Source organism: Augochlora pura, chromosome 4 (genome assembly GCF_028453695.1).
Source record: "Augochlora pura isolate Apur16 chromosome 4, APUR_v2.2.1, whole genome shotgun sequence".
Lineage (NCBI taxonomy): Eukaryota > Metazoa > Arthropoda > Insecta > Hymenoptera > Halictidae > Augochlora > Augochlora pura.
Window position 1 is genome coordinate 28,260,070 of NC_135775.1, and position 18,324 is coordinate 28,278,393.

An 18,324-nucleotide genomic window follows, 5' to 3' on the forward strand; every position below is an offset into this window, starting at 1 on the left:
CGCATCGTTTTCATAGCATGTACTAGCGACATCTACGAAAATGTATTCTGAAACGCGGATAATTCAAATGATTGGAGATATATAAATTTTTATTTTAATTTAATTTCGCAACCAGTTAATATTTCAATTCTGTATTTATAACCCAAATCCAAACTCTAGTGTGTAAAAAATAGAAAACATAATTTTAATGCTTGAAAGTGGTATTTAAAGTGTTTTATTTATTATTTTCTGTCCACTGTAAAGTAATAAGTAATAAATAACATTTACTAATTACTTCTGCATGATGTGTTCCAATGCATACAAAATTGTCAAAAAAATAATCTTAAAACTTATGGCGTCAGACGTTTGGGATCACGGGGAAACATCGAGACTTTCCTGATGTTATCCAAGCCAAGGTATAACATCACAACACGCTCCATCCCAATTCCACCACCGGCATGTGGAGGACATCCATATCTAAACGCGTCGATGTAGGATTTGATCTTTTCTATATCTAAAAGTTATAAGAATAGTAAATACATGAGCATTTGGAACCTAGAACTCATCTAAACCTACCAATTCCATGATGTTTGGCGCTTTCGATGAGAAGTTCAGGATCATGAATACGTTGTGCACCGGAAATAATTTCCTCACCTCGCATAAACATGTCGTAAGAGTTTGATGCTTTCTGTAATTAGTACTCAAGATGTATTTAACAAATTACTACAATGTAACTAACTATATACTTACGGGATTATTTGGGTCTGGCATTGTGTAGAATGGTCTCACTGCTAATGGATACTTGTCCAATATATAGAAATCCGTGTCATACTAAAAGTCAAATTAGAAAACATAATCTTTTATTCATTCTTGAACCAACTTGTACATTTTGAGATATATATTCTGTACAGGAAAACATACCTTTGCCTTCACAAGTTTGCCTAACAATTTCTCATCGGGTGTAGATAAATCATCTTCTTCGCCCAAGATTACTCCAGCTTCTGCTAGTAATTCAATAGCATCACTAAATTCTAATTTCAGAGCCGGATCTAAGAATTTGAAAGGTTCCACGTTGTATTGTTGACGTACAGCCTCAATGTCGGCGGCATAACTAAAAAGTGTGTGAAAATATCATCTTCATGAAATAAATTCGATTTAGTTATATTCTAATTGGCAAAATTTACTAACTTATCGCGGAGACCTTTGAACATTTCTGTGAACAGTTGTCCAATAGTTTCCACAACTTCGTGATAATGATATTTAAACGCCATTTCTAAATCGAGACCGACGAATTCCGTCAAGTGTCTGTGAGTATTAGAATCTTCAGCTCTAAAAACTAAGCAATTATTGCAAATGTTGAATAAGTAGAATATATAACGAATTATAGAAGATTGTAGATGTTTATTTCTATAATACCTGCGCCCACTGTGAAAACTTTGTCAAAATCAGCAGCAATAGCCATTTGTTTGTAAAGCTGTGGGGATTGAGCTAGGTAAGCATTTCCTTTAAAGTATGATACCGTGAATACATTTGCACCACCTTCACTTGCAGCAGATATAATTTTTGGTGTATGGATTTCAACAAAACCCTACAAACAAAACATTAGGTCAATAAGTATTTAATATAGTCAATTAATTCCAGAGATTACTTACTTTACTTGTGAGAATATCTCTGAATAATTTACACACTCCTGCTTCAACCCTGTATATAGCTTGATTAGCTGGAGTTCTTAAATCCAAAACTCTGTTGTCTAATCTAGTATCTTGATTGACCTTTATGTTGAGAGCATTGTCATCTCCTTCTCCCATAGGCCTTGAAGCATCCTCAATTTGTAATGGTAATTGCGGTTTAGCAGCACTTACCACAAATATTTTTTCAATGTGAACCTCCACATCTTTCTGTGTGCAGGAGTCAATTTTAGAAGGCACACATTTAACTACAGCCTCCGTATCCACAATGGACTCTTTGGTAATGCTATAAAATTATTAAATTGAATGTCAAACAAAATTTATTCATTTTACTTCTTTAACTTACTTTGATATAAACTTAATCATTTGTTTGCTAGCTTTTTCATTTACTGCTGCTAATCCTTGCACTGTGTATGATTGTTGTCTTAAAACAATAAAGCACTGTTTACCTGCAACAAAATAGTTTTATATTTTCTGTTCCTAATCTAACAAGCTAAATAGAATATCATTGCTTTGATATGATATACCTTTAGCACGACTAGTGTGTAAACGTCCTCTTAACCACACAGTTTGATTTTCTAATGCCGAAGACAAACTTTTGATATCAGTAAATTTTCTCTCCGCGTGTTTCTCTTTACTCTGTATTAATCCTGTCTCTCCATATTTTCCCACTGAAACATCTTCTTCTTGACTCGAGTCTTCCTGTACTTGCTACATTTGTGAAATTAGAATGCAATTGTTAGTAAATAAAATTATATGATAGAAAAACCATTTATTTTTCATCACATTTATACACAAAAGTCTAACTCACAACTTGAACTTTACGTTCTGCTTTCTTGGCTGCTTTCTCAGCATTTTTCTGTTGCTTCTTGAGAGCCTTCTTCGATATTTCATCTCTTTGGTAGAAAAATATCTTTAAAACGATAAATGTAAAGGTATTAAAAAATTATTTTTCTTACCTTCCTACAGGTGATTCCACAGGCTTATCTTCTACCATCTATAAAAATGATGCAACATGTTAACATAGTGAATAAAAATTATTTTTTGTACATGAAATCTACATATTCTATATCAATGAATAAGTATACGAAACGTGATAATTCTATTCTATTACAAACAACTTTTTTTTTATAAAATGTATATGGAAAGGGTTAAAAATAAGGTTAACCCAAATTCGTTTCTTAGAATCTTTATTATTTCCATTATACCCACCTTTATTTATCGGAAAATTAAACGATGTTCGCTAGAATTCAATACGTATTGCTAGTTTCTTAACATCAAATGATGAAGAGCTGTTTAGATATATATATAATTGTACAGATGTGAAATTTTCCGAACCTGTGCAACCTTGAAGTACGTGCTGAAATTATCTGACATATTATCTGATACTCTGGTCTGAGGCAGAGGCTCCAAATGAAAAAAAGATATATGTGCATGCATGCATAAGGTGTTAAAGCAGATGCATATGAATGAAATAAAATGTATATACACTTACTAGAAATATCGCATAAAAGATTATATATAATTTACTACTAATAAAAGTATTTTTTTAATATTGTCAATACATGAAACTATAACGAATTCGGCTTGTACTTCCAAAGAATAAATTGTAGAAATAATTATCTTACATTATAACATCAAAAAATAAAATATTTTTACTTTGTCTTTGAATTCAATATGATACATACAAATCATAAGTTAAGTTTTATTTACGACTATACTAATATGTGATATACACATATGTAGTCGCAGGAACATTGTAACTTTTTTTACGGAGTATCGTTACCACAATATCGTTAAAGAATTTGCACATTTCACGACGATAGTAGGATTTGGATAAGGAATAAATAAAACGACGAGCTCGCATCGCAAGATCTCTCCAAACTTTAAGGTTTGCATTTTAAGAAACTATCATTTTTGCTCCGTCATCTGCTGAATCCAATAAAGTCGATATTTGTTCTTCTGGTGATACCGGTACAGTGCCGTACACCGGTGGTTGAGAATCGGATATTAACGTTTTCGCTGAGATTTCGGCAGCATCGATCCAGTTATTCCTGTCCATTTCTTCGTAATCTGCAAGCACACGAACTCGAGATTTGCGAGCGAGCATCATCACAGCATAGGTCTTAATAAAAGGAACAAAGTACAGGTGCAATAATAATTTGCATCTAGAAAGTCTAATGAATGTTATTGATATCTTTTCTTGGTATCTACATAAGTAACATGAAAAAATCAATTTACGTCGTATATTATAATGGAAAAGTATAAGTGCGAAAAAATTTCACATTTCCTTTATTTCTTACTTTTCAATTTATCTGAAGAATCGTCGAACGACGGGTCTTGAATATTCAACATTAGATTATTGCCGCTAAGATAAAGGCGATTTTGGGATACAGCGATCTAAAAAAAGGAATTACATTTGTACATTCATTATTTCGTGGAGCATATAGTGCTATAAAAACGGAATAATTTTCATAATTACTGTGCGGGAAATAGTTTGTGCTGCTCGAAGTTTCCTTAATTTTAGATAACCAGGGTTTTGGCTAACAGCTAGACCAAGGTGCACAGGAGTTAAGGTAATTTCTTTTACGAAAATGGTAATTATGTTTTACTAAAGTTAATTCTATTATAAATAAAGGATATCATTTTAGCTGCTTCAGCTTCACCCTCTGCCTGGACAATCTTTTGCTGCCTTTCTTGTTTTGCTCTTTCTACAACAAAAGCTGCTCTTTGTGCTTCTTGCTGGGCAACTTGTTTAGCTTCTACAGCGGCTGTGTACTCTTTACCAAAACTCAGTTCAGTAATAGATACATCATCCAGTACAATGTTAAAATCACGTGCACGTTCGGTTAATTCTTTTCTTACTAAGTTTGAAACTTGTTGTCTCTGTGTAATGAGCTGGGATGCATTGAACTTGGCTACAACTGACTTTAATACTTCGTTACAAATACTTGGCAGAACCTAAAATGAAATTACAATCTTGAGAATCATTCCAATAGAGTCAAACTTTGATGTCAGAATCTAAATATCAGTACTGTATTATCTTAAAATTCTTACCAACCTTCTCATCATAATCAAGGCCTAAATTACGATACATTACAGGCAATGTCAATGCATCAGGGCGGGAAAGTACACGAAGAGAAATATTGACCATTTGCAAATCTTTAGATCCGGTGGGAGAAGAGATTTTTCTAGGTCTGCTTCTAATATCGTAAATAATTGGATAATGGAACCATGGCACACGAAAATGAAGACCCTCGGTCATAATATCTTTTTGTATGCCTCCTAAGCGAGAGAATATGATCGCTCTATGACCAGCCTCCACTGTAACGAAACATGAATGAAACGTTGATAATACCACCATTAAAAGAAACGCGAGTTTGAAGATGACATGCAGAAATAAGTTCATGAATGATGAAATTTCATATTGTTACGCAAATCATTGTAATTAAAGATCATAAATAATATTTAAAAACTATATTAACCTGTATACAGAGATTTCGTAACACCGTATACCGCCACGCCGGCCGCTGCAAGGACTTTCAGTCCTAAAGAAGCACCGTTTGGATTTCTCGAGAATCGTGTTGCGAACTCATTTAATTTATTTTGCGCCATTGTTAATGACAAGAATGTATCGTTGCACTAAGTTAAAAATTGATTGCACTTTTATCGGACTCTGGGCTTCCAACGTGAGTAAAGTTACAGTACCGATGGTCTCCAATTATAAATGGCGAACAATGTGCACCGTCCACAACGCAGAAGTATATTAAGGGATGATTTCAATGAACAACGAATGTATGAAGATTGTAAATTTTATAATCGCAGCTTGATCCGTTAGCAAGTGTTAGCGTAGAATTTTCATTGCTCTGATTGGTTGGCAATTTACTGACGAAACAGTGTCGCTCAGTAAAATGGTAGTTCAAGTTATCATGAAAGTTTTCATGAAACAAAATCGTTATCCTATTCGCGTGAAAGCTTGCTAAAAAATTACAATTCTGTTTCAATTTTCAAATAAAATATTGCTTGCTACTATTTATAAACTGCGTTCACATATTGTATGAATATCCCACGAATAAAAATATAGAACATTCACAAAAAAACATGGCGCTGTGCTATACGAGGTAGTGAAATGTCTTCTGATTTTATATCGTATTTCGGTGTAGTTAACATTTTATACGGTCTAAATTAAATTTTTCCAGATTGCTTTGCCGACGAGGCGTCGATCTCCGTAATTTCCGTAGCTTGTACACCTGCAGGTGAAATTACATAATATATAACCTTTTACTTCATTTCACTGTAAATTATACTTTGAAACATTTACGTTATTATCTATTTTTATGAATTAGAATTCTCACAATTCATATTCTACAATTAATTAAATTTTACTCAAGCGATTGTCATGATCGCTATTTCAATATTATTTCTTTAACTTCACATGACATGTCTATGTGTATATCTATGTTTATATAAATTAAAAAGTTATTCAATAAATAATTTAGCCCGCTCAATGTTGCTGTCACTAAACCATTGTGTTCTGGATCTACAATCTGTGAATCTCATGATGAAAAGAATATGCGTCTCAAACGGCCAATGTCACCACATTTGTCCATCTATCAAGTTCAATTGACAGCATTCCTGTCAGTAACACATCGTGCAACAGGCATGATACTGACAAGTTATGCAATGTTACTTGGTTTGGGTAAGACTGCAAGTTTTTATCTAATAAATTCTAGGGTGAGAAAAAGGTAGGAACTGCATTTGATCTATAATTACAGGAACATTGGTGATCCCTGGAGGTATTCCATGCCTAATTGAAGTGGTTGAAGGTTTAGCCCTGCCTTCACCTATTCTTTTCTTGGGGAAAACTCTTCTAGCTCTCCCTGCTACATACCACACTTTTAATGGATTACGTCATTTGGTAAAATATCAGTTACTTTGCTTTAGAAAGAAGTAATTTTAAAAGGAATTATGTTTTACTCATAAAAATTGAATTTTTGTCATTCATATTCACAGGCCTGGGATATGGGAAAATTCCTCACTATTAAAGAAGTATACAGCACTGGTTATGCAGTATCTGCCTTATCAGTGATCGCGGCTGTTGTGCTTGGCGCAATGTAATCTTAATAGCATTGCCAAATGTGATACAATCTTCATTGTAAATTTACAGTGTGAATAGCTCAATAAGTCGGGTCTTGTATTTTGCAAGCTGTATTAAATCTAGAATAAAACATTTTATTAGACTGTATTATTAATTAACTTGTCATCGATTAATGTAACACAATTTATGAAATGTATAATAATTTATTAAAAGACTTGTTTAATTTTAGCACAATTAAATATATCACATAAAATCCTCAGCAGACAAATCAATGAAGTTTTTATAAATCGTCATGAATCGTGCGACAAAGGCCTCTAAATGGAAAATTGCTTTCGATCCTCTGTGCATTTTATGTTCATATTCTGCCGCAACTGTTGCAAGTTCAATTTGTAATTGACCATCGCAATTTTTTATGCATTCTTGTAAAAGACCCTTAAATATCAAATCAGTCGGAATCGCATGTGTTAATAATTCGTAAAGTCTATTACGTATCTCCAAAAGCTTTTTCGGGCTTTGTTCTTTGACCATCATATTAGCAGTGTTTCTAATATATACTTGCCAATCTGGTTCTGCTATCTTCTGGTCCGCGGTAAACGGATATCTGAAAACAAAGCCATTCAAATTTAAAATTTCAACTCAAAATAATCTATGTTTTGTTAAACATTAGTGGACTTACTGTTCTACTTTACACGCTTCAAGCATCAGTATAGCCCTTCTCAAATTCCTGCCACTGGCTTTAGCTAATCCACCGGCTAATTCATCTGGTAAATTTAAACCTTCGCGTTTACAAATTGAATGTAAAATATTCTTTATGTCAGATATTGATGGAGCTGGTACTCTAATTCCTAAACATCGAGATCTTATAGCTGGTAAAACTCTAGATGTTGAATTTGTGCAAAGTATCAATCTGCATGTAGCTACATATTTTTCCATTGTTCTTCTAAGCGCATGTTGTGCTTCTTTAGTGAGCTGATCAACATTTGTTAGAAGTACAACTAAAATAAAGTACAATTGATTTAGTTAGTCAAGATTCATTAGTTAAAAATAATAATTAGCGGTAATTTGATATACCTTTGAAATCTCTTTGCCCACTTGAATCTATTTGATAAGTTTGTGCAGTTGTTTTTATCAAGTCCATAACAACTACCCTATCATAGATACCCACATCACTAAGATTTACTTCTATGTGATAATTACTGTTTATGGTCATTATTTCTAACTTCTTTTTGGACGGTGTCTGGAAATTAAATCATTCAAAAAAATGGGATCTCCTCGAATTAAAACAATAAATAAATAAAAAATTGACATACTTCGAAATGCATGGCCTCCATCCTCAATCTTTCACATCCGCTGCCATATAATTCTTTTATAATACACATTATACGAGTCTTTTTTCCTGCACCTTGTGGTCCGTATACTAACAAATGTGGAAAATCGCCTTTCTGCACCTTTAATTAAAATATTTAATTAATACAAACAACATTGTTTCACTAGTAGAATCCCAGTTTGAAAAACATTGTACCAAACAATAGTTTTCCAGATAACCTCTTTCTAAATTAACACATGCATTGATAAATGAAATTACCATGTTTTTTAAGTGATCTGCTTGTTCCTTGTGGTAATCCAATTTTCCGAGCGTTGTTGGCCGATATTTATCTACCCAAAGACTCATTTTGATCTAATGGTTGTAGAACTGTAGTATAGTATAACCAATATTCCGTTCCTTTCACAATATCGCAAATATTCTTATGTATTAATTAATATTGCGTTACAACATCGCACTTTTACATTGATTATTAACATTATATAGAATTAAACATTGCTGAATTATTTATATCTTCAATAATTATAAGGTACAACACGTATTGATGCCAGCAACTTTTTGGATTCAATAGACATAAACACAGCTTTAAAAGCGCGCGAAAAGTATAGATAATTGTGTATATTACATGTAACACTCATTTTTAATGGAATTTGTATTTTCTTCTTAATTAAATAAAATGAATTCAATTAAAGAGATACGTATTTAATTTCATTTGATCTTGACTTTTATTTGTATATTCAATTATACAATAAGTGCTTGCTTTTACAACAAAAGCTAACACACTTTGGTAGATACAATAAATCATTGTACGAAATATGTTGTTATTATTTATAACGAAATAGTTATATACTAGAAAGTAATATAAATTCTATATAAAACTGCAATTACGCATAAAGTAATCTGAATTATTAAATTTTCAAAATTACTGCTAATGATAATGGCAGTGTATGAATATGATTCTAGTACTGCATGCTGATAATGAATGAACAATGATGATTGCTACACAAGTCTATTATATAAGATGAAGGAAAGGCTCTCTTTAATTAATGAACTTAATTTAATCTATTGCATATAGAGCTTGATCTCGGAATGAAAGTTAAGAAGACATCTTCTTATATATTTAAAAATACGTATAATGCAAACTAGAATGTTTCAATAATGTCTCTCAGACTTCGTTATCACATACTTTCAACGATATGTACACGTCACATATAGTAAGTCTACTACATTTGTATTTTAACTATATAGTGCACCAGTAAGTAAATGCTTTTAATTCACAGAATTATTTTGATTATAGAAAATATAGAATATTATCTTGTAATAGTATTTCGTGCAGTTTGCAACAGAGTTATAATGACATTCTCTAGAGCCGTACGATTCAAGTGCGTTGTACGATTCATCATTTTTTAAAACTTTGGATAAATGTATTGTCTGATACCTATAATCCTTCATTATACACGAGTTAATACTTAAAATGATTATTATTTATCCTTATAGCTACGTTTGTTGAAAATTATATGGCCAGTGGATGAAATGAACAGCAATAAATTGCGTCCACGAAGATACAGAAAGAAAATACTTTGCTTTTAACGTTCTTAACGAATGTGCGCACAGCACATATTCTCTACGTGTAACCTTTTAAGAACGAAAATTGCTATTGTTTGACTTATTAAAATACATTGACTTAATGTACACTTATACCCAGACACCGTGCGGATTTTTGCTGGTGGGTACTGCAGTCTCTAATTGTCTCGGGGAACCTATCATTTTTCGTGTACTGCCTGGTTTATGAGCACCTAAATATTTTTGTCGCATATTAGTAAAATAATTTAATTTTTAACGAATCAATTAAATTCAAGTACCTTCTAACAGCGACTTGATTTGTTCGTCTTGGCAAGCAACAGCCAAACTTTGTAAATTAGCTTCCTTCATATCAGCCACCAATCGTTCTACTTGTAATTTTTTTTCAACAATGGCAGATTCTAGACTCACTACTTCCAGTTTCAATGATTCTGCACATTGTGAAGCTAACTCTGCAGAGCGTTTTGCTTGTTCCACCTCGTTTTGAAGGTGCTCAACTTCGGTAATGATTTTACGCTCCATTATTTGTCTCTCGTCTGTCTCGCGACTTATGTTGTGCTGTTCTATGGCGAGTTCTTCCATAACTAATCTATGATGCAAACGGAATAAATTAATATCGCACCATATGTTGTATGAATGAAAAAGATAATCATTCTGCACCTGATTTTATTTTTACATTGAAGCAACTCTGTTTCACAGTTTGCAAGTTTTGATCTTAAGAGTGTAATTTCTGACTTCAGTGTTTTTTCTTGCTGTCTGACTATTTCACTTTCCTCTTCTACATGTGCCAGTTCTTTCAACTGCAAAATAAACGACAATATATTGAAATATATATTGCAAAATCTGTCTCAATATGTTTTGAAGACACACCTGCTCTTCAATGAGACGACCAGTAGATTCCATACGATTTACTTCTTGGGAAATATAATCCATTTGATGTATTTGCTCTCTGTTTTTAGTTTCCCAATATAATATTTCAGCATCGAACTAAAATAATTAATTTATTTTATAAATTATTCATTTCGTCTACAGACCACCGTGACCAAAGTAATCTTTCTTCATACTTTTGTAAGGTCTGCTTGCTGTGCATTTATAGTATCACGTTGCTTATTGACTAGTCTGATAAGTTCAACGTATCGTTGAGTGTAAGCAACAGTAACCATATTTTGTGATTGACCAGATAATTGATTCACAGACTGTGTCTGTCCCTTCGTATCCTGGAATTCCTAAACGCAGAAAATCAAGTAAGAATCTTGATAGCACAATTGCATACAGTCGTGTAAAAAAGTAATTTCTATAGAACCTGTATGAGATTCCTTTTCAATTTGACAGAATTACTAGAAGATGGTTGATCCTCCTTATGAACATGAGGACTTCCACTATTTGTACTAGATTGAAATTGCGATCTTCCAGGACTATTTAAATTAGGCGGTGGAGGATCCCTGTACGGCGGCAATGTTCTTAACGGCGGAGAACCTGGTCCTGGAGGATCCCTATACGGGGGAACTTCACGTACTTTCTTTTGGGATACATGAGTATTGCTCTCACTGCTGCTAGCACGAGTGGGAGACTGCGCTGGTTTTTGTATATTCTTCCTTATGTTCAATTCCTTATTTTTTAAATGAGGCGTGGGTTGAACTATGGCAACATTTTCCATCTGAATCTGTATTAAAATATAAATCTTAAATAAAACTGTTTAAAACCTTTCAAATTAGCGTATCATATAAATTAACTACTTCTGCATTATTTTCCATCATATTTCCATGTAACCCTCCAAAAGTTAATGACTTTCTGGTGTCACGATTTCTATCAAGACATCCTTGGAAATCATCAAACTCAGAGTTTGGAGTTGCTGCAGTATTTTTCGTATCATCCTGTCCGCTGGTAGGTATTGCAGAATGCTCTGAAGTTGAACTGACCACACCATTTGCCCGTGGACCATGATTTAAACGTGTGCCTAATGAACTTGGAGCTTTATTGCTATCTGGGGTGGAGCGTCTTAATATTAGCTGTACTTCCGACGAATACTCTCCCCATTTCATTAAAATCTATAATAGAAAATAATTATTTATAGTAAAATAGAAGCAAAGAAAGTATGATGAACCAGTTGCACATATCAATACCTTCAAAGGATTTTCATATGGAGCTAACAGACGCTCGTTTGTTCGCCATCTCTCTACCAAAGTGAATCTACCTGTTTGTCCCGTAGCATGAGCAAGAGCATATACCACATCCTGCAGTTAATTTGAAATTATATAAAATCAAGAGTAACTAAAATGTATTTAGATGGACAGTACCAACCTGACATGTAGTGGTTTCTGTGACACCACAAACAATACGCTGTATACCTTCTACCCATACTTTCAGCTCCATAACGTCACCAATTTATAATCGTAAGATTAAGCCTTAGCATCGCTAAATTGTGATACTAAAATACAGTAAATCAGTCATCGAATACGAATTTAAACCATATCGTTCACATGAGAAATGTTTGCGCAATGAAAGTTGACGCACGTCTCTACAATAACTACCTTTAATTACTGTTCGTAGACGGTCCTTTCGTAAGCTTTGCTAATGATACGATAAAATCCGTTTCCTTTAACCTGTAACGTGTAATTATCAAAATGACAGATTTACGTCCATGATAACGCAGAAGACAGGCAAACGCTTTTCCCTAACTCTCTATGATAGTAGTGTGTTACGTTACTTTTGTCAATACATCATGTTCTTCTAATCACAGAGACATTGTGCGCGTAAAATAACTCTGCAGCTTTCTTGCACACTCTCGCTTAGGCTTTTTATAAATACGAAAACTGTTTATTCCAATCTTAATAATAATATGGGATTGTATAAGATTAAGAAGACTCAGTCGATAATTAGAGATAACAGACGATGAAAATACGTATGGAGTTGTTCACTCTTCTGAAACCATACGAATTTGCTCTGAAAAACAAGAGCTCCCTCTTATGCCTTGATATGCAATGGTAAAACATGTATGACTCTTCGCAGTAGAAATTTAAAACAGACTAAATTCAAGTTCCAGGATAACAGAGCTAAAGCTTAATTAATAATTTTCACATAAAAATTTTAATTAATTTTCTATTCCCATCAAAATGCTTCGCTATTGAATACATAGAGGAGTAGATCCAACACTTTATAAAATTTCTGTATTACGAAACATTTTAAGTTGCCTATTTTGTGACTAGATGGTGCCACCGTTCACTTTTCGAAATGACTAAATTAATTGAAGTTGAATTAGAAATAGTATATGTATATCATACAGTTTCAATATAAAAGGGTTTGATAATCTATACATATAATCTTTCATTTATTGCTAATAATTTATGGCACTACTCGTATCTGTTGTCCTAATTAAATTAACAATATACTTCGATTTAGCTAGTTGCCTTTAATTATACAGTTTAATTTGTAACATACGTTTTCTGATGTCAGCCCTCTAGCGGGAGCAGTTTAATCAACTTCACATTGCTATGGCAACGTTTACGTAAACTAAAGTTGTGAAATGTCAAATGTGAAAAGTTGAATTTTTCAATAATCTTAAGCATTTATTTTGTAATGGAATTCAAGCTAGATAAATTCGAGTGCACTTAATTATTTAAGGTATTCATACGAAACAATGTTTGAACAATGTTTTTTAAATGCATAATTAAGATTGGAATGTAAATAGAGTATTCAGTTTTTCTATTTCTGACAGTTTGCATAGAAGCAGTAAAAGTGTAACAATTAAAGCAGAATGACGTTATACTTCGATACCCGGGTACAAAACCCTGAGACAGCTTCAATAAGCACTCATGCAATATGGCATTCCAATTACCCCATGTTGGCAGTTGCCGCATATTCGCAAGACAGAGGTGGTTTTGTGACAATTTACGATGATCAGGGTGAACCTGTTCCAAATGTAGAGTCACCAAGACATTCTGTAGCTCAGGTAACTGCAGTGGGATGGCACCCTGAGAGACGATGGCTTGCAGCAGGGTGGGAAAGTGGAGAGCTAAGGGTAATAATTTATAAATTATTTGAAACTAATAGTCCCAAACTAATTCATTAAAAAATATATTGACTTTTTAGATATGGCCTGGTGATACTGGTAGCATAGAGTTCAATATAATAGTTACTCCACACCGTGAACCCATCAATATTTTACAATGGAGTCAACATGGTGGTAGATTAGTATCTGCAGATGCTGCTGGGTCTATAGTTGGGTGGAAAATAGATTCCAGAGGTCAATTGTTAATGATGTTCCACCATGAGTTAAAAGATACTTTTGCACAAATTGTGTTTAAAACTGTGCCACCAAAACCTGCAATTGATATTAGGTCTGCATTAACAATCAGCTTCCCAGCACTGTACTCAATATTATAAAGACACGATTAAGGAATATAAATAATTTCAGTGGTTTAGCTAAAGCAGCAGTTGCAGGAGATGAGAGAGCTTTAGACATGTTCAGTTCCTGGCGTCCTAGAACAGCTGCACCAATGACAATTGTGTCTCAGAGGGACAATCATGCATTTTATATTGGTACCACAAGCGGTGTAATTTATTTTGTGGATAATCAAGGACAATGTACAGAAGTTCTTAGTACAAACGGCGCCGCATTACAGTTTCTCTTGCATCATCAGACCAGAGATTCTGTCATCATTATGACAGAGGGGTTGAATATCGGGCATTTTCAGGCAGATCCTATTACCGGTCGACTCATTGAATTAACTAGTGTGAGCCAACAATTCTTTTACCTTTCAATCAATTCAACATAATTCTGCAATGTTTTTATTTTGCATATTATAAGTATAATATACTTTTTTCATTTTCAGGTGAAACTTAGCAGTAGATGTGACATATCAAGAGTGACTCTATCATTATGTTGGGTCAGTGCGAACACTTTAGCGATTCTTACAGGGGATTTAGACATTCGTTGCTTGGATCTACACAATGGTGACACTTATGTATTGAGTCCACCGGATTTATCTGCAGGAAATATTGCTACTCCTCAAGAAATCTGCACAAGCATATCTTTCTGTAAAGCAAATGGTACCATTCACATTTTTATATGCAGCACAAGTGATTATACACTAACTACTTCACTATTAATATTTTATAGGTACTTTGGCAGCTGGAACAAATTTGGGAACGATTTATTTATGGAAACGCAAAGCTGATATGGACGCCGATGAAAATGCTTGGTTACCCGTGCCAGAAACTTGCATCATTCATGGTACAGTGAAGCAACTCATATGGGGCGCTGTTTACTTAAGAACTCCGTTGCTGGCAGTCAACTGTATCACTAATGTATTTATACTGCACCAGCAACCAATGTGTGCTGCGTACAGTAATAGTATTTGTGCGAGTCAGCTGAGCCCCACTCAGATCCTAATAGAAATTGAGAACTTCTCTTATACAATGAAAACAGACATTCGAGTGCAGCTTGTTGCAGTCAATAAAGAATACATCGCTGTTTCGTCCAGTAAACACGTGTCAGTATATAGAATCCATAAAGAAAACTCCTTGAGCACCACATGGATAACAAGTTTTATTTGTGACACAGAGAAACTTTTAATTTGCGACCACACTTTGGTTATTCTGACTCCTGTAGTTATACAGTTGAGATCGATGGAGGGTACAGTTATACAGGAGCTACCAACGTTACCAGAAGAGGGTGAACCGATCACAATGGATCTGACTGGACAGTACTTAACAGTAGCGTCCTTGAATGGCACATTAAAAATCTGGGATTTGAGTAAAAGAGAGGCTAAGCTGCACACTAGAGCAATGGCTCCCTACGAAGTCATTAGCGATTTTGCCGAGATCATAGAGGCCAGGTGCAATGCTGACTGTCGCTGCGTGTCCATCACAGTTGCCATGACGAACTTGATGCCCAGTTCTATTTTATATGTATGGGACATCGAAAGCGATCAAATACACGAGTTTGATTTCGCACAGTCTAACGACATTGACGAATATGACACCACACTAGCTGTGAAGTGCAGAGGGAGATTAGTCACGGCTCATTGCTGGGACGTAGAAGACCCTAGACTTTTAGTGTGCTGTGCTCAACGACTAGAAACACGGGACTCTAAACACTCTAAGCAGAGCAACGAAAACGAGTTCGATGTATCCACAGCTACTGTGATTTTGGTATCAATGTTTGCTACATCGGATCACGGCATTGTTGTTAAAGACATAATGCCGATTAAAGATGACAATTGCAGAGTCTTGGGTGTTCAGACTCCGCACATAATCATTCTAAACTCTGAGAAGACCGCGGAGAAGATTAGTAAAGTCCATAAAGTGCTCATGAGAGGCTTCGAGGAACTCAGCTTGTGCGATTCGATCACAAGGAAGGCTGTTTTAGACTTTAACTTTTATATTAGTATTGCGAATATGGATGAAGCTTTCAAAGCGATCAAATCCATAAAAAATGAGGGTATTTGGAAGAGTCTGGCAAGGATGTGCGTGAAGACGAAGCAACTGAACATGGCACTTCTCTGTTTGGGCCATATGAAACAGGCTAGAGCAGCGAGAGCCCTCAGGGAAGCTATGCAAGACGATAGTTTGAATCAAGAAGCCAAGGTGGGTATATTAGCTGTGGAATTGGGTCTCTATAACGATGCGGAACACCTATTCCGGGAAGCTAAGAGATTGGACCTCTTGGGCAAACTTTTGGAAGCTCGAGGCAAATTCAAAGAAGCCATAGATCTCTCGAGCAATGAGAATAAGATTTGTGAGAAAACTAGTTACTATAATTACGCTAAAATTCTTGAGCATGAGAGGAAAATTTCAGATGCGATTGAAATGTATAGTAAAGCAGATTGTCATAGATTCGAGGTACCAAGAATGCTGTTGGTAAGACCGAGGGAACTTTTGTCATATTTGAACAATTCCGATGACCCAGAAATCAAGAACTGGCACGCACAGTACATAGAATCAACAGGTGATATGGAAGGTGCTCTGCGCCTGTACGAGCAAGCCAAGAATACTTTAGCAATGACAAGATTACTTTGTTATTTTGGCAAGGAGGACGAAGTCAGCGAATTGGTATCGCGAACCAATCACGCTGCATCTGCGTATCACCTAGCAGCGCACTACGAATCAAACAACAACGTGACACAGGCCATTCATTTTTACACAATCGCTAAAGCATACACAAACGCTATTCGTCTGTGTAAGGAGCATGATTTGTACGAAGAATTATGGCCTCTGGCAGTGTTGGCGCCACGACAGTCTCAGATAGATGTTGCCAAATATTATGAAGAGAATGATCAGCCGGATAAAGCAGTTTTATTGTACCATAAAGCCGGTTTATTGCACAAGGCTTTGGATATTGCGTTCAAGACAAGGCAATACAGCGCTCTGCAGCTAATCATCATGGATGTTAATGCGGATTCTGATCCTGCATTGATAGTGAAATGCGCTGAGTATTTTGTAGAAAATGATCAAATCGAAAAGGCAGTGGATCTGCTTGCAACAGGAAGAAAGTACATAGAAGCTTTGGAATTGATGCAAAATCACAATATACTCTTAACCGAAGATTTGGCAGAGAAGATGACATTAGAGAAAATCGATAATGATCCAGATCGCGAGAAGATTCGTATTTCTATATTAGAAAGAATAGGCGAGACCGCTTTCGAGCAAGCTAACTATCACTTAGCCACGAAGAAGTTTACTCAAGCTGGCAATAAGTTGAGAGCCATGAAAGCGCTGCTGAAGTCTGGCGACACTGAAAAGATCTGTTTCTTTGCCCAAGTCTCCAGGCAAAGAGAAATCTACATTATGGCTGGCAATTATTTGCAGTCACTGGACTGGCAAAACGAGCCAGAAGTATTGAAAAATATCATCAACTTCTATTCCAAAGGAAAAGCAATGGATCTATTGGCAAATTTCTATGTTGCTTGCGCCCAAGTGGAGATAGACGAGTTCCAGAATTATGAGAAGGCCTTGGATGCATTGAATCAGGCCAGCAGGTGTCTTGCAAAGGTTGCGACTCCGAGGGATCCGAATATTCATAAAAGAGCCGTTGACCTAGTGAACACTAGAATAGCTACAATTAGACGTTACTTAGATGTTAAAAAGTTAGTAGTGATTGGTAATTAAATTTCTACAACCTCCTTTAGGTTCTTCAATCGTATGATGTATTATGTAATGATGTTGCAGGTTATTTGAAAGGGGTGATACAGGAACAGCGATGCAACAGGTGCGGCATTTGCTCGATTCTCAGGGCTCTGATCTGGAGCAGTCTGTACGACGTGGAGATTTGTTCGCTACTATCACTCAGCATTATATCAACATAGGTGACACTGATAAAGCCCGTGCCACTGTAGAGGAATTAAAGCTTTTAGTACCAGGAATTAACTTGAACTATTATTACAACGTCAGCCTGCTCGAGGCACTTGGATATAAAATGAAGATTCATAGACAAGAGAGTTCTGATAGGGAGGAAGACATTGAAGAACTTTTGGGAGAATAAATTGATGTTTCCTTAGGGAAACTTTTTTCTTTTATGGCAGGTGAATTTTCTAACACAAAATGTAATTTTTGTTTGCATTTTAAAAACCAATCCGTCCAGAATTGTGATAGTTATAATTTATACAATATCGTGTCTTAAGTATATAGAAAAAATATACAAATATCTTCTGAAC

General features: G+C 35.0%; 6 protein-coding genes across 10 annotated transcripts; 2 read left to right on the plus strand and 4 right to left on the minus strand.

Annotated features, from left to right (window-relative positions):
- Positions 1-194: 194 nt before the first annotated feature.
- Positions 195-3,111, minus strand: Asprs (aspartyl-tRNA synthetase). The gene is made up of 12 exons (XM_078178334.1): positions 2,880-3,111; positions 2,627-2,664; positions 2,479-2,563; positions 2,195-2,378; positions 2,014-2,116; positions 1,632-1,953; positions 1,396-1,567; positions 1,168-1,315; positions 901-1,090; positions 730-810; positions 556-667; positions 195-493 (listed from the first exon to the last, which is right to left on the minus strand). Exons 2-12 carry the CDS (start codon positions 2,662-2,664, stop codon positions 330-332), a joined length of 1,599 nt encoding a protein of 532 aa, XP_078034460.1. The 5' UTR covers positions 2,880-3,111; the 3' UTR covers positions 195-329.
- A 136-nt stretch (positions 3,112-3,247) lies between these two features.
- Positions 3,248-5,423, minus strand: Phb2 (prohibitin 2). Of its 2 annotated transcripts, none has more exons than XM_078178340.1 (6): positions 5,153-5,423; positions 4,729-4,991; positions 4,311-4,628; positions 4,150-4,227; positions 3,971-4,067; positions 3,248-3,740 (listed from the first exon to the last, which is right to left on the minus strand). In XM_078178340.1, exons 1-6 carry the CDS (start codon positions 5,280-5,282, stop codon positions 3,568-3,570), a joined length of 1,059 nt encoding a protein of 352 aa, XP_078034466.1. In that variant the 5' UTR covers positions 5,283-5,423; the 3' UTR covers positions 3,248-3,567. The 2 variants fall into 2 exon arrangements, with proteins under 2 accessions (XP_078034466.1, XP_078034467.1); XM_078178341.1 differs by having other exon boundaries at positions 3,565-3,792.
- A 250-nt stretch (positions 5,424-5,673) lies between these two features.
- On the plus strand, positions 5,674-6,912 carry LOC144468699 (succinate dehydrogenase cytochrome b560 subunit, mitochondrial). Its single transcript, XM_078178347.1, has 5 exons — positions 5,674-5,788; positions 5,867-5,923; positions 6,167-6,366; positions 6,443-6,585; positions 6,681-6,912. The coding sequence occupies exons 1-5, from the start codon at positions 5,769-5,771 to the stop codon at positions 6,783-6,785; spliced, it is 525 nt and encodes a 174-aa protein (XP_078034473.1). The 5' UTR covers positions 5,674-5,768; the 3' UTR covers positions 6,786-6,912.
- On the minus strand, positions 6,912-8,643 carry Rfc38 (replication factor C subunit RfC38). The gene is made up of 5 exons (XM_078178339.1): positions 8,351-8,643; positions 8,076-8,213; positions 7,837-8,002; positions 7,442-7,760; positions 6,912-7,366 (listed from the first exon to the last, which is right to left on the minus strand). The coding sequence occupies exons 1-5, from the start codon at positions 8,435-8,437 to the stop codon at positions 7,009-7,011; spliced, it is 1,068 nt and encodes a 355-aa protein (XP_078034465.1). The 5' UTR covers positions 8,438-8,643; the 3' UTR covers positions 6,912-7,008.
- Positions 8,644-8,805: 162 nt separating this feature from the next.
- Positions 8,806-13,521, minus strand: Rassf8 (ras association domain-containing protein 8). 3 transcript variants are annotated; one of them, XM_078178333.1, is made up of 11 exons: positions 13,506-13,521; positions 12,202-12,273; positions 11,972-12,098; positions 11,794-11,904; positions 11,407-11,718; positions 10,974-11,333; positions 10,735-10,896; positions 10,541-10,657; positions 10,331-10,470; positions 9,952-10,259; positions 8,806-9,885 (listed from the first exon to the last, which is right to left on the minus strand). In XM_078178333.1, the coding sequence occupies exons 3-11, from the start codon at positions 12,041-12,043 to the stop codon at positions 9,785-9,787; spliced, it is 1,683 nt and encodes a 560-aa protein (XP_078034459.1). In that variant the 5' UTR covers positions 12,044-12,098; positions 12,202-12,273; positions 13,506-13,521; the 3' UTR covers positions 8,806-9,784. The 3 variants fall into 3 exon arrangements, with proteins under 3 accessions (XP_078034459.1, XP_078034457.1, XP_078034456.1); XM_078178331.1 differs by lacking the exon at positions 13,506-13,521 and adding an exon at positions 12,378-12,797; XM_078178330.1 differs by lacking the exon at positions 13,506-13,521 and having other exon boundaries at positions 12,202-12,797.
- Rempa (intraflagellar transport protein rempA) lies at positions 13,169-18,309 on the plus strand. Of its 2 annotated transcripts, XM_078178327.1 has the most exons (7): positions 13,169-13,291; positions 13,386-13,688; positions 13,760-14,007; positions 14,085-14,403; positions 14,503-14,719; positions 14,790-17,757; positions 17,840-18,308. In XM_078178327.1, the coding sequence occupies exons 2-7, from the start codon at positions 13,425-13,427 to the stop codon at positions 18,150-18,152; spliced, it is 4,329 nt and encodes a 1,442-aa protein (XP_078034453.1). In that variant the 5' UTR covers positions 13,169-13,291; positions 13,386-13,424; the 3' UTR covers positions 18,153-18,308. The 2 variants fall into 2 exon arrangements, with proteins under 2 accessions (XP_078034453.1, XP_078034454.1); XM_078178328.1 differs by lacking the exon at positions 13,169-13,291 and having other exon boundaries at positions 13,298-13,688; positions 17,840-18,309.
- The last annotated feature ends 15 nt before the right edge of the window (positions 18,310-18,324 follow it).